General features: G+C 40.9%; 1 protein-coding gene across 1 annotated transcript; it reads left to right on the top strand.

The window, feature by feature from the left end:
* The first annotated feature begins 11,676 nt into the window (after window positions 1-11,676).
* Window positions 11,677-14,909, top strand: foxi2 (forkhead box I2). Its single transcript, XM_034859046.1, has 2 exons — window positions 11,677-12,444; window positions 14,192-14,909. The coding sequence occupies exons 1-2, from the start codon at window positions 11,805-11,807 to the stop codon at window positions 14,782-14,784; spliced, it is 1,233 nt and encodes a 410-aa protein (XP_034714937.1). The 5' UTR covers window positions 11,677-11,804; the 3' UTR covers window positions 14,785-14,909.
* The last annotated feature ends 1,103 nt before the right edge of the window (window positions 14,910-16,012 follow it).

Below are 16,012 nucleotides of genomic sequence, written 5' to 3'. Positions count from 1 at the left end.
GTTGGAGGTCTATAGGATACATGCAGTCTAAGTACTGGATATGTCAGGTTTTGGGAGGGACATAAGTTAAAGCTTAACTCTTGCAAAAATGCAACCTAGGGTCATTTTGTGAATGTACCCGAGTCAAAGACTTTGTGTAAAAGCATAAGTAGGATGGAAGTCAAAGTACTTTTATTGGTCTCCCTAATGAGAAATTTGCATTGGACACTGAGCAACTTAGCTGCAAGAGTTATAGACACAACGACAAGCACAGGGTTAAAAAACAATTAAGACAAATGTACAGTCAACATATGGGCTACTCCAGGGCCTGTGCAAATTGCTGATTAAGGATTTTCTATACTAAATAAGATAAAAGCCATACTTCAAAACAAAACCAATTTCATTCATCCATCACAGTCACAGATATACATTAAAAATATTCATAGGCATATGGAAGCATCTCTTTTCCGATTTTCCAGGTTTTTTTTCAGTCAAACTGACTTTTGAATGGGAGAGCTAGCTAGTCTACTATGATAGCATCTTACTACTTTTAAAACACTACAAACAGTGAAACTTTGCTCCAAGTATCACCAGGGGCTCTACACATGAACCCAGCATTGAGAACATTGTTTGTGTTCCCAGAATTTATTAAAAGGAGTTACACTTTAACATAAGAATCCTGTTATATTAAGGCATGGCATTGAATTAAGTTGAGTTGTTAATATCTTTCTTAAAATGTAGCTACAGCACTGTCAGATCTAGTGGCATCTAGTGCAGAAGCTTTTATCTGATTTCGTTTAGTTGGGTAATAAGAATTCGAAAGTTATTAAAGAATGGTCAGATAGTAAAGGATTCTGCAGAAATACTGTTAAATCTTCACTTTCGATGCCATGTGTCAGCAAAAGGACGAGGGTTCAGCTCTGACTCAAACCAGTTGAATCTAGTTAACATTAAGTCTTTCTTAGAATCATGAATATGTGCCGTGAAACTGTATGACGTCAGATTGATGTCATATGTTGTGAGCTCAATAAAATATGCTCATGAGAAACGCAAAGTGCCATGTGCACAATATGTTTTTATTTTTTTAAATACCCAATTGTAATTTACCCAAAATACCATGATTGAGTCCACACAACGCTCTTTGGCAAGTACCAATCTCTACTTTCATTAATTTCGGGCCGTCTTATTCATTTTTATATTATTTAAAAAAACATTGAAGTGGTTTTGAAATAGTATTGAGTAAAAGTTGACATATTCCAGTCTGTGATTATCATCAACATCCATTCCTTTAATTTTGGTCTCAATAATTCCTAATTTCTGCTTTTCTAACTCAAACATAAGGTATCATTTCCTATAAATGAGGTTCATTGACCATAAATTACCCAAAAACTGTTAAACTAAAGTTAATAAGTTAGTTTTACCTAGTGTTGAAAACGTCAAAAAATGACAGAGGCAAAAGTGTTGAAAAATTGACAAAAAACGTAAGGAAAAAGTTAAAAATGTTGATTAAAAAGCGTCAACAAAAGTGTTGATTTTCAATTTAGACAAGAAGACAACACAAGGGTCAAGGAACATTTCAAAAGCATCCCATATGTCCAACTACACAACGGACTAGAGACACTTTGACACCCCTTCCTTCACGGTGTTAGCTTGTGCTCCAACATCAGAGACAGAAACTCTTCTTTGGAAGGAACAACAATCAAGGGAGGCTGCAAGGAAGTAACCAATCATAAGAGGGCCTCGGTTTCGGTCCCTAAATTGTCAAAAGTCAGGACCGTTAATGGGAGCAGGAAATCCTCTTGGAAAGCATCGGGTCCTGTGAGAGTGTGTATGCAGCCTGTGCAACCCTCGGTTGGAGCACGAGGACTTATATGTTGTGAGTCTTTGAAATGTATCCCAGTGTAAATCCTTTCAGGAAGACCTCACTCTTAATTAATGCTCTACCTCACTTTCCTGCTAAACCAATCAGAATCATACACAATGCCAAGGGCCAATCGCCGAGTCCCATTCCTGCTTTCAATAATCAGTTTCTCCCTTTGCTACCAGCTGTTGTTTCCGGCAAAGAGTGGAACAATCCCCCTCCAGTCCTCTACTCCAGCTGACCGGTCCAGAGACTCCTTCGGTCTGGTCTTCGAGCTCCTTCGTCGCCACCACCGGATACTAGACTCCATCAGGGGGGTCTAATGATTCTCTACCCCTATATATTGATATAAGAAATATTTGTATAGCGATGGACTCTAATAGCCAAAGGCTACATTTCATTGAGCTGTACAATGAATCTTATATATCTCAATCTAAATCGAATTTGCTCGCGGGTATGTTTTATCACGGTCGCGGCATTACAGAAATCTGATAGCAGCAGAACAACAATAATGTAAAATCATACTCCTTGGTGGCCAGTGGTGAGTAGCATAGAGGTCAAACCAAACAATAGATACGCCAAATATTCTCATTCGGTCATTTATGTTTGAATCCCCATGTCTCTCATGTTACATTGAATTCATATTTTAAGTAAACAAGACAATTTTAGGAGAATCGAGACAATAGATGGAACAAACAGCCAGGTAGGGAGAAACAAGAGCATGCAAAAAAAGAGAAATTAGGGTGCCTGTTTATGAAAATGATGATGTGCTCGACCCTCTATCTAAACACTCCCACACAGGCTTAAAGACGTGACTGGGGAAAGAGGAGCTGAGGAAATGCCTGTGGCCGAGCCTCTTATTTTTCCATGGCAGCGTTATAAACATATAGAGCAATAACATCTCCTGCATGCACCCCCTCTGTCCGCAGAACTGTGGCTGGCCTCTCAAAAGCAGCACTATGTTATTATGCTATGAATGCCTTCTGTGTGTGTGTGTGTGTGATACATGTTCTTCTGTGCTCCAGCTCTGCTCACACGTATGTCGGTCTGAGCATGGGTTGGCTCCGAACAGGAATGCAACATATGATGAATGCAGATGTTTATTTCCCAAGGCTTCCTGTGTAAATGATCCCGCTCGGCCGAGCGCAGGTAGATTCGCAGAGCCGGACACGTGGGCGTCAATGTGACACAGAAATAGACTGGAGGTAAATGGTGGAGACTGTGCGTCAGCTGAATGGGCCAGACTGTCTCACAAACTGGAATAAATAGGTCTCTGCGTCCACAAACTTGCAGCCTTGCCTCTCCCCCCCCCCCCCCCCCCCCCCCCCCCCTAACGAGTAGAGGTAAAACCCAACAAGTTGAACTGTTTATGTACAAAAGGACTTTATTGATTGTATACAGCATGACCTTTTTAGAGAAGAAGAAATCACCACCAACACACTCATCATTCAATCTTTGTATAATATTAAGCCGCTAATGTTTCTGTTTGGCTTCAATGTGATAATTTTAAGTGTTATGCTATCAATTATAATATTAGACTATATATGACTTTTTGTGACTGTACCGGTTCCTTTCAAACTGTCCAAGTTTCCATACCTAGCTGACAAACAGCATGTCCATGCATCATAAACCCAATGTTTTCCACTGTATTAGATATCCCTAGCCAAAACTAATCCTGACTAGAACAACAACCCTGCAATAAATGTACTTCTAGATTTATTCTTCAATTATGAAGAGATTATGAGAGTAAGTCCAAAAGTCTTCACCCTGGCTTGAGTTTTTCAAAAGCTCCATTTACCTAAAAGGCTGTTTGGGTGCGGACCAAAGGCCAAAACGCAAAGAAAAAGCCACGTTTAAAAAAAATACCCACGTATGTGTGGGCTAGGTCTAAGATCCTGGAAAGACCAGTGTTAACTGACGGTTGGTAGGAGAATAGAAATGCCCTCTGGAAATGTCAAACCTCAAACTCAAAAGCTTTTTCAAGCCTCCTAAACACATTTTGTTCTCCGTGCATCTTCCAGCAGCTGAATCAGGAGCTTCTTAGCCCAAGGACACCAAAAGGTAGACAAAGGGACTGGAGCACCCTAATTTATTTAGCTGTAGAATAAGGACGTCACACTTCATTGGTTCTGAGAGGGTCATTTTCAGCCATTTTAAGCCTACAACTTATTTGTCAGCGCAGGATATACCTACACACACCACTACACCTGTCAGCGCTCTGTCGGCACGGCTCATTTCATTCCTCCGTATGGTGATGCAATCACAGGCCGAGCAGCAGCAAGAAAGACTCATTTTGTCCCCAAGACGTCCAATCACATTAATCACCTGAAAACCTCTCACTGTGCAATGGACCTCCATCCTCATCGCCTCAGACAAAGAGATGAAACACGAAGCAGAAAGGCTGAAATAATCTGAAATGGTACTTTTGTTGCATATGATGATCCTTCTGGCTGGAAATCCCCTTTTAAAAAGTCCATGACAAGCATTATGGGTGGCAAAAATATAGAAAACAAAGCAGGCTAAAAGTAGTTGAAAGTGTTTTTTTTTCCTCCTGTTGTTACATTTCAAGGCTCCTGCCAGTATATAATCATATACTGCTTCTTATTTTACCACTTGATTGGGTTTTTTTCAGTAGTTTTTACCAAGCTAAAATACTTTGAGTTGTTCCATCCTTCCTGCTTCGGTCTGGACATCCCATGTCGCCACACTTGACATCCGTCGCTATTTATTTGTGGAACTATACAGTTTTTTGGAAAGTCTGTCGACACCAGGAATATATTTCCTCTATCATCTTTATGTCCTGACAGACATCCATATCTGGTATTGTCCTTTTCCTGTTTTTGTCTCTTTTTTGGTCTGTAATTACATGTTCCATAGGAATACTATCTCTTAAATTGGTTATGATGTGTTCTTGTCTTTATGCATCTTTAGAAATACTTTTTATAGGACAACAGAAGGCATGTGATCTAGTGAGCGCCCTGCTTGCATGATTTCTCCATGATCCAGACGCAGTGCATGATATCAAAATGCCAGCCTAAAACAATATGTACTCATCTTTTGAGTATTTCTTCAGAAATTGGCCATTGAAAAGAGAAGAGAAGATAAAACTTTGTCTGTGTACACAGACAATGTTCTCGCATTGTCTGCTCCAACAGTCAACAGGTAACATTAAAAAACACACAATAAAAAGCATCCGTATGTCTGATACACACACATGCATGCACGCACACACACAGTAATAAGTAGTAATACAGTCTGCGTCTTCTTTTTTACATCCTGCCTCCTCTTCAGCATCCTATGAGGTTTTAAGAATGGGAGTTTTTATCCGATCTCATGTAACACATATACAAAAAGAGAGACCGAAATAGCTTTTCAATAAAGGTGGCAGAGAACTTTGTACTTGTTAAAAACTCTAGGAACAAGTATTTGTATTTCTTTGTATTTCATGCCAGACGTAAAACTGCATTATCGTCTTCTTCCCATCCGTTTGGGTTCTTTAACTCAGACACCCAAAGTCGCAACTCCCAAACTCAGGCTGCTGTGTCTTCACACAACTGTCTTCATCAAAAGAATCTGCTGACAGGAGCTTGAGAGCCGGAGAGTCTTCCCTTTTCCACAGGTTCCCACACACACATTAGAGTGTTTTACACACATTTGTGAAACCGTTTTGGCGACGCACGATGAGCCTCGTGGATTATTGTCATGGCCAACCCCGATATTATAGAATTACAGTCAGACAGAGCGACTCCTGGTGCTGCGCGGACAATTACTCTGCGGCCTGGATCTCAGAGGAAAAGCTGCATTAGAGAAAAAAAACCTCAGTCTATCAGATGCTGGAAAACAGGGAAGTGTTGGCAGATAATGCAATCAATACAAACCAGAGTAATCACAGCGGGGCTCAGAGGGGGTCTGACTCCGCTTTATTAGAAAGTTCCTCTCCAAGATGAAATTCAACACTGCTCTGGCCAAAGAAACACCATAAACACCATAAAGCGAGTTCCTTGCACCGTTACAAGTCTTACCCAGGACTCAGTGGGTTCATCAGAAGGCATACTCCTTCAAAGACTTCCTGAATCTCCAGGAGCTGTCTGAGTAAAACCACACTTTCGTGTTCGATTCCCAAAGCAACAGCATCTAAGAGTTTGAGCGCTCTTTGGCTCCTTCATCCAAAGCCATGTTACAGCGGTGTTGGAAGCCTCATGGGCTGTCGCTTCAGACTCCACGCTGAGCAGTGGGCTGCCTCCATCTTGTGGTGAATGTTATGTTCTATATAAAAAAAACTTTGATATTTTGAGACCATCCGGCACGCTGGGATTTGCTACGGGACAAAGGCAACTCAAGGTGGCAGTGTGCCTCCACAAGTCATTTGATATCTGAGCTAGAGACAGATAGAAAAGATTTACTATCTTTCTCTTACTGCACTATAGGGTGCAGTAAAAGAAACAGAGACCTTATATAGCATCCCTGGTCTCCATATGCTGAAATGTTTGCAGCCCTGATCCCAAGTCCTTGTCTCAACCAAGGGGTTATGTTACCAAGGGATTACACACACACACACGTATATATGCATTCATACATATAACACTTCATTTCTGCATTCTGGTACATTCTTCTGCAACACTTTTTGGTGCAAATGTCTTTATTTATGTAAAGGAAATTATAATAGTTTTTTGGGGGGTGGGGGGGATTGCACTGGCTAGTTTTGATAAGTTCTGACTCTGTGAATTACACCTATGGTCTCAAGAAAAATGTAAAAACGTCTGTTTCATGGGTTAGCATACTGGTCATTTAAATGATCATTAGGATCATTAGAACATGGAGCGTACCATGTGACGGGTGTGCCTATTTCAACAGAGTGACGGTGTAAGTGATGAAATAAGTGAAGCAGAACGAATCAGAGAAGCAAAGTTGTTATTATATATATTTGTTGTATAATCGACTTTGATGCATTTTCCCGTAACTTACAAAATACATTCACATATGTTTAAAATAACAATATCAAAATGAATATCGCTATATTCAGTTTTTTGTGGTCAAATTTTTTTATTTAAAGAGCAAAATGAAAATGCAAAACATCGGTCCAGATGACAATACAGTATACAGGAAAGGAAAGTACACTACACACACCATTGTTTTACTCTAAAACAAAGAGAGGAAATACGGGAACGAGGGAGACACAACAACAACACAACAGCAAGATGTCTGCAGCTCCCGAACAAGACACACACAAACAGACACACAAACAAATAAGAGGTACAGACAAGGAGACTGGCATAAGACAAAAGAAAGGGACCAAAGACCAGAGGGACCAGATATTTTGGATTCATTATTGTTCCAGAACTGCCCAACAGGAGAGAAATCCCAGGTCACGTGAAGATATATAATACAAATTCATAATATAATAGATATATGGACTAGAACTTTATCTCTAGCAAAGTCCTATGATGCTCACAGTGAAAGGATTTCAGTGATAAACTTCTAGTTTGGGACTTTTGATGTCTCATTTGAGTTATCCTTTGGTTATACTTTGTGGGTTATTACCAATTTTGCCCTAAAAGGACTTATTTTAACTGTTAATAATTGTACTTATTACACATAATATACAGTATACAGTAGATGCATGACTCCTGACCCATGCCGACTTCAAACCCTAAGCTGTTTCTGGTTCCCCATGGTCCATTGATTAAACCCACAGCAGTTTCTAATTAGTATAAGATGTTTTTAACTTCTAAGGCTTCAAATCTTTGGAGCCAATTCCTTTCACATTTCTGCATTGATAGCAATGCTTTGAAATGTATTCAAGCTGTTAGCATTCACACTGCATTTTCTGCAGGGCATGCCTTCTCTTGCACTCTATTTTAACTTTGGTTATAATTTGCATTTCATGTTGTAGCCCTGATGGATAACATAAACTGCATTCTTTTTACTTAGTTATGTTTTATGGCCCATATATATTTGTTGTACTGCACATTGCTGCAGATCATGTTTTCACCCAGCTCTCTGATTTAGCTACAGAGTGAGACCTCTCACTTCTGTTCCATCTTTGTTGGGAGTCACACATGCGCAGTTCCTATGTAAGGACTACTAGCCAGTCAGGAGCAGAGTATGATGGCCCTAACAGTACCTAGGTAAGGACTACTAGCCAGACAGGAGCAGAGTATGAGGGCCCTGACAGTACCTAGGTAAGGACTACTAGCCAGTCAGAAGCAGAGTATGAGGACCCTGACAGTACCTAGGTAAGGACTACTAGCCAGTCAGAAGCAGAGTATGAGGGCCCTGACAGTACCTAGGTAAGGACTACTAGCCAGTCAGAAGCAGAGTATGAGGGCGTGCAATGCCAGCAGCTAGGCGAGCATTATAACGTGACGCATGTTTGTCTCTGAAGTAAAGGCTGGACTACTACAGAGCTGTTTGGAGCAGTCTGGGAACAGGGTTTCTGTTGGAGAGGGTATGTCCCTGTGGGGGGGGGGGAATTTGGGCTTTTTCACTTTGTAAACCCATAACGTGCAAAAGATATGTAACGTGTTAAAGGAAAGGGAAAAGGCCAAAAAAGCATAATATGAGCCCTTTCAGTAAAAGTATGTAAGCATACATCATCAGGAAAATGTAAAAATGAAAGTATTAGTAAAAGTAAAAGTACGCAATGCAGAAACATCCTGCCATTTTAGACTGAAAACGATTAAATCAGTCCTGTGTTTAAAGGTCTAATCATATCAGCTGGACTTGTAGGCTGTTATATTGTTGGGTAGTTCAAGTTATAATGCAACATAATATTTTATACACTGGGTTAATTTGTAAAGTAACTATCAGATGAGCGTAGTGGAGTAAAAAGTAGAATATTTCTCTGTGAAATATAGCGGAGTAGAAGTAGAAAATGACATGTCCTCTCCTCTTCCTCCCCAGACTGGACATCCTCCAACCGTCCACTAGATGTCCCCAGACTCTTTAGCCAGTCCTGGTCCCCTGACGTCCCCTCCCTTTACCACACCTGTTCCCACGTTCCTCCTCAGCCCTGCAGTTTGTAACCGGCCCACTTCCACACGCTCACTGCCATTTTGTCAACGTTGCCATGGAGCTGGTGTCTCTGTGTTGTAGCGTCTGTCTCCTGTGTGTTATCTGTCTCCTGGAACCCTGTCACCTAACTGTCTTAACTCATGCCTACCAGAGACTAGAAGACTCTAGAGTGTGTCACCGTCTCACATCTAAAGACAGCCGGTAGGGAGTCGGGTAGGGCACCGGAGGGTCGCTGGTTCAAGTCCCCGTTCGGACCAAAGTACGGAGTCTGGACTGGTAGCTGCAGAGATGCCAGTTCTTCTCCTGGGCACTGCCAAGGTGCTCTTGAGCAAAGCACCGAACCCACCTCATCTGCTCAGGATGCTGGTCCAGCACTGGCATCCCCCTCACGCTGACATCATTAATGCATGTGTGTGTATTTCAGGCCTGTGTGCATAACAACAGAGTGTAAATTGTAAATTTCAGAGTATAAATTACAGTTAAATTAAATAATGTCCCTGAGGATTTAGTCTCAGATATATAATATAATTCTTAGTTTATCTTTTTGGAAAGTCTTCCTTTCATAGATCACTTTTTGTTAGTTTAACAATAAATGGATTTGATTTATCTTGAACCATTAACTGTTAAATGTCCACCCCTGGACACGAAGGGGACATAACGTCACAATTAGCTCCAGACTACAATTAGATTAGTTTTGAAAAAAACAGAAAGGTTTCAGAGGGGAGTTTTTCCAACATTCCCATAAAGTCCCTGAACTGATCCCGTGTGTGTGTGTGTGTGTGTGTGTGTGTGTGTGTGTGTGTGTCCTCCCCTTGTTGCCTGTCACACCCACACACCCATTAATGGAAGCTGATGAAAGGCTTACATACTTCATATCAATTAAATATGCGAGAATCGCATTAAAAAGTCATTGTTCAGTGTCAGATTGTCACACTTTTTTTCTGTCACATATGATTATTTTAGAACTGATTTGACAAAATTTGCTCCCTTCAGTATGACAATGTGAGAATATATTATGAATGATCTGTGACAAATAAATTCAGTATTAAAATATCTATTTTTGCCTTTTCTAAAGCCAGTTTTTAGAACATTTTGACAAGGAAATGGAATAGTGTCCTCGGTGCTTCTTTATGTTTTTATTGGTTCTTTGCTGTTTTTTTTGGTTAGTTCATATCGCCTAACCAAAATAAAAATAACCCGGAGGACTTTATTTAGTCGTGCATCTTCTGGGATTTTTAATCTCTGTCTGACTGCTGTGAAGCGTTGTATGTGTTATTAAATCATCAAATAAAATTAAATCAGTCCGCCAATTGGGTTATGTGGTTGGTAATTGAACAGATATCATATATCATGTGGATGATAGTAATGGCATCTAGGGCCGCAACAAACAATTATTATTTTTTTATTTTCATTTTCATTAGTTGTTTGAGCTATAAAAATGTCAGAAAATTGTGAAAAATGTGGATCGTGGTTCCCAAACGCCCCATGACGCCTTCAAATGTCTTGGTTGATCCACAACTCACAGATATTCAGTGTACTGTCACAGAGGAGAGAAAGAAACTAGAAAATATGCACATTGAAGAAGCTGGAATCAGAGAAATCAGTTTTTTTTTTATTAAAAAAATGACTCAAACTGATTAGTCAATTATTAAAATAGTTGGCGATTATCATCAGATTCATCTTTGCACCTCTCAGCCATTTTTTAACCTGTGCCACCTTATTCCTCATCACGCCCCTGGTTGTTAGTTTCCTGCTAAAACACCTGCTGGGAAACATTATGAAAAACAACATAGCTGCTATATTGCCTTTTATGAAAGTTGTAATCTACATTATTGACACAAATTTATTGTTAGAAGGATAACGAGGATGTATTTTGATCAGTAATATGCTAAATCACACGCCAAATGATCGATCTGCTTCTGAAAATGTGGTAACCTAATCTGTTTCAGGGCTTTTTTATTCCATTAATTCAATTTTCATAAAACAGTTTACTCTGTCTAATATTTAATATTAATAGTAATAGTTTGATAAGCATTGCTTTACATCACTGATTTAGCCCGCTGTAAACAAGAGTCACAGTAAACTGTACTACATGATGTTGAATATTGAATATTACCTAAATTCATAAAGCATTTTTCTCCTCCTTATCTTCACTTTGGATGACAGAGGAACATGGCAAAGTCTTAAAAAGTGTAGAATTCTAGCCAGAGGAACAAGAAAAATGGATATTGAAAAGCGTAGATTTTGGATATAAGTATAAATATATATACATATATATACTTTTTTTAATCCTATATCTCCTTCTTACCTATAAATATGTTTCCCAGTCATTTCAGACACCCCTATAGTGGACCATACCATCTTAACCTTGCAGCAGCACATCTCTTTCTTGTGAATGTGCAGAAAGTTCTGAAAGATTCAATAATTCAAATAAATAGATAAATAGATGCAGAAATTGCGTGTTGACAACAACTAATAAAGTAATCAATGCTCTAAATGTTATGGGGGGTGACCCCCCTGACCCAGAGTATGTTGGCCAGAGCCAGAGTCTGACCCCCCCTGACCCAGAGTATGTTGGCCAGAGCCAGAGTCTGACCCCCCTGACCCAGAGTATGTTGGCCAGAGCCAGAGTCCCTCAGAGAGAACGTGAAGCCAACAGGACTCTGCTGTGTCCCTCCATGGAGGATTTGACAGGGGGAAACATTAGTGGAACCGCTGCCCCACTCTGTGACCACACCTCCTGTTACTCAGTGTGTGTCTATTGGCTGTTGGACATGATCTGCTGTCTGAATGTGGCTGCTTGTCAAGGCTTTATTCTATTAAAACTCTCCAAACTGCTCCATCCTCCCTGACACTTGTTGCTGCCTGCCTGCCTGCCTGCCTGCGCCGGGACAGGCCACCTGTCCTGAACCGCCTCAGCAACTCCTTAGGGATTACCCGCGGGTGAGTGATGAACTCCATCGACCCTCAGTCCCATCACCAGCACCAGCACCAGCACCATCACCATCACCATCACCAGCAGCAGCACACCTCCCCTACCGTCGGCTCTCTCCCACCCAAAGGCGCCCAGGAGGCCCCGGACATGGCCGCCGTGTACTGCGACAACCTGAGCAGCATGTACCACCAGCAGAGCCTGCAGGGCGCGCAGAGACCCGCCGGCTACGGCCTCGGAGATTACGCATCGTCTCCGAACCCGTACCTGTGGCTCAACGGGCCGGGCGTCAACTCGTCCGCGTCTTACCTGCACGGCAATAACCCGACGTCGTTCATCCCGCCCTCCTACGGCTCGCAACGGCAGTTCCTCACCAACTCACCCGGCTTCGGGGGGCCCGACCTGGGCTGGCTGTCCATCGCCAGCCAGGAGGAGCTGCTGAAGCTGGTGCGGCCGCCCTACTCCTACTCCGCGCTCATAGCCATGGCCATCCAGAACGCGCACGAGAAGAAGCTGACCCTGAGCCAGATCTATCAGTACGTCGCGGACAACTTCCCGTTTTATAAGAAGAGCAAAGCCGGCTGGCAGAACTCGATCCGGCACAACCTGTCCCTGAACGACTGCTTCAAGAAAGTGCCGAGGGACGAGGACGATCCAGGTACAGTGAACGCACCAGGGGAAAAAGTTGTTCTAAACTAAATATGTAGCACTTAGGGTTACAGACAGGTCAAAGGGACATTACTATATAAATCCTAAAAATAAATTAAATGTAAAAACATTACAATAACAAAATACCATTATTAAAAAAATATGACACAAGTGGCTGTACTATAAAACAAAAAGCAAAGTAATGCTACATTCTAAAAGATTTATGGGAATTCCAAATAAAGCCAATTAAAGGCTCCATGGTAAGTAGTGCAGTTTTTTTTGTTTTCCTTAGAATATTACTAGTATTTTTTTGTTACACAAAATAGCGCATGTGTTGTGCTTGAACATGACTGGAATGTGGTTTTGAACCTGTACCCGGGTCTAGACTGGGATGCCAGGCCGCTCAGGGAAGGGGTTTTTGATTATTATTGCATAAAGAGTCCATGTTCAAAACTGGCCTCCAGGAAACAGACGGGATTATGAGATATTTGATAGCAAATACTTGCAAATCATAAAAAACATATATGAAAGAAGTTCGCTATGACAGATAGCTGAAACTGTCTTGTGTTGAGCGAGTCATAATAATAATAATAATAGTAGTAATAAATGGAATTTATACAGCACTTTTCACTAACTCAAAGCCGCTGAGCACAAGGCTGAAAGGGGGCAAGACGTGCAAAAAATACAAGTTGTATTTGATATATTTTATCATAAATAGTAAATCAGGCCCCACAACGTCCTGCCCTCCGCCCAGACTGATTATTCAGTTCTAATGAGTCAAGAGATGTTACAATCCCAAATGTTGCAGTACAATTAAATGTCTTAGACATAATTGTGATTATCAATATTGTTGTCTCTTTCAGTCAAATTTAAAAAATATATATTTCTTGATGTTTTAATTTTTCCCAAACAAATGACGTTTTGTATCAAGTTGTGAATGAATCCCAGTAGACATGTTGTTGTTACATGACTGTCATGTGACCCAGATAATGTGATAACACATATACATACAGCCTATGAAGTAACCCAAGCCTCTTTGTTACCATAAAAAAGTTTTCTTTTTTCTTAAAATCACATAAAATGGACAATTACTATCAACACGTATGCATCTCTGGACCTTATAGCTAATGTCTGCAGTTAATTTTGGTTAAACAAAGATAAGATAAGATCAACTTTATTGTTCCACAATGTGGAACATTTTGCTTGGGCCAACCCCCATGCTGCTGCTATTACCATTAGATAGATACATACATAGATACATACATTACATACATTACATACATACATGCATTCATACATACAAACATGCATACATATATAAATATATGCCTGCATGCATACACACATACATGCATGCATACATACATACATACATACATACCTACATGTTATTGACCAAACAACACAGCAAGATTACTAAAACACTAATTCCTTACTAAAAAATAAGTAAATAATAAAGAAATGGCTATCAAGTAGACAAACATTGTGATCAGACAATTATTTAATTATTACAGGCCCATAATAGATAGATAGATAGATAATGCAATACTATTAATACAGTACAATACAACATAATAGAATACTATTAATACAGTAGAATACAACATAATACAATACAGTATACAATATAATCACAATACAATACAACACCAATGCACTTTTAGAGGAGGGAGACAAATAGAAATCCAGTAAAGGGCTTTCCAATGGGCCAAGATAAGGGGCCGAGAGGACATAACGTGTCTCTTCTTCAATTCCAGGAAAAGGAAACTACTGGACGTTGGACCCAAACTGTGAGAAGATGTTTGACAACGGAAACTTCCGGCGGAAAAGGAAAAGACGTTCAGATCCGAGCAGCGCCGGGGCGGCGGCGGTGGCGGCGGCTGCGGGGGCCACCAAGGTGGAGGACGGCCGGCCCGCGGTGGCGTCCCCGCCGAAACCTTCAGAAAGTCCTCCGCTGCTGGGGCCGCCCTCGCCGGAGATGGACGCCATGAGCGAGACCCACAAGGGTTCGTCGTCGGCTTCGCCGCCCGGGCTGGCCTCGGCCGCCCCTTGTTTTAATAACTTTTACAGCAGCATGTCCACGCTGAGCTCGGGGGCCCCCGGCCGCCAGGGGTCCCTGGGACTGGTCAACGAGCTGTCCAATAGGAACATAACGGCCCTGAGCCCGTACCACCTGAACCACGGCGGGCAGGACACGGGCCCGTCGGAGCACGGCGACGGCTTGGCTTTCAACCGGGGAGTGTACTACAACACGTTTGGCGGCGGGCAAGGGGGACAGTTCAACGGTCACTTCTACAACAGCTTCAGCGTCAACAGCCTCATTTACCCCAGAGAGGGGACAGAGCTATAGGACTCCATTCCAACACCACTTCCCACTGTTTTTAGGAACCCGGCCGAGAGGTCAGAGTGCATGCTGGGTCGCGGCTCCATCAACACGGCCCTCCCTTCCACTCGTCGGTTCACAGACACATTAGAGGATTTTAGGTGAACTCGATTTGACTTGACATGCACTCGAGACGGTGGAAACACCAGCCGGAAAGTCCAACAAAATATAAGCACTTATGTTTTTTTTTAAATATTTTATCAAAGCTCCTACTTTGCTCTTAATGCTAAAATATACTTGCAAAGTAAGACAACCACTAAACACTTTCGATATGTTTTAAAACGTCCATTTTACGTGTTTTTTGGGGGGAAGTTTCAACAGAAAGTTTCTCTATTGTTGTAGTCGAAGCCACTGTTTCATGTTTAAAAATGTAAATGTATATATATTTTTTTGTTTTTTTTTTGCCAGTTTTGCCAAATTTGGCCCATATTTCTTTGGAGTGGCCAAATTCTTCCAGTTGATGACATATGTGTTCATATTCCTAATCAACTCAAATCTGCCAAAGTTGCCTTTGTGAGACCGCCATTACCTCAAATCCACAATCCCGTGAGATGAAAGTGCCCTGTCTGAAGGGTTTATCCGTCTCTTTAGTTTCCAAATGCAGTAACGATTGATTTAATAGAAATATGATCCGAGACGGGGCTTGCCTTATTGTTTTATACCCTCCACGTTGACTGAAACCGCAGCACTAAGGCTCTTGTACAGACATGTGGACTTTATAAATGTGTATTTTTGTAAATTATATTAAAAAAAACAAATAGTTCGTGACTATTTATGCTATTTATGCTAACAGGCATTGTTTTTCTACTGTTCTCCGAACATAGTTTGATTAAATCTGAAGTGAATAAATTTAGCTTACAGAACGCGCCTAAAAACAGTATCACTAAAATCCAGATGTCATATATATATATATATATAAATATATATATATATTATATACTGTATATATGTATACGTGTATATATATATATATATGTGTGTATATATGTGTATATGTATATGTGAGTATATACATACATATGTATACATGTGTGTATCTATATATGTATATATACACATATATATATATATTAGAAGACTATATGCTATATCATGGTTTCTCTCAGGATTCAGTGTGACAATCATTGAACGGCTTTTGTATCTATTACTGTCTTTTTTTATCTTTGCGTACAGCTTCCAGGCAGTTTCAGCTGTG

This window comes from Etheostoma cragini, chromosome 20, assembly GCF_013103735.1.
Source record: "Etheostoma cragini isolate CJK2018 chromosome 20, CSU_Ecrag_1.0, whole genome shotgun sequence".
NCBI classification, from domain to species: Eukaryota; Metazoa; Chordata; class Actinopteri; order Perciformes; family Percidae; genus Etheostoma; species Etheostoma cragini.
The sequence above is the reverse complement of the archived record's forward strand: the minus strand, read 5'-3'. Positions and strand labels throughout refer to the sequence as shown.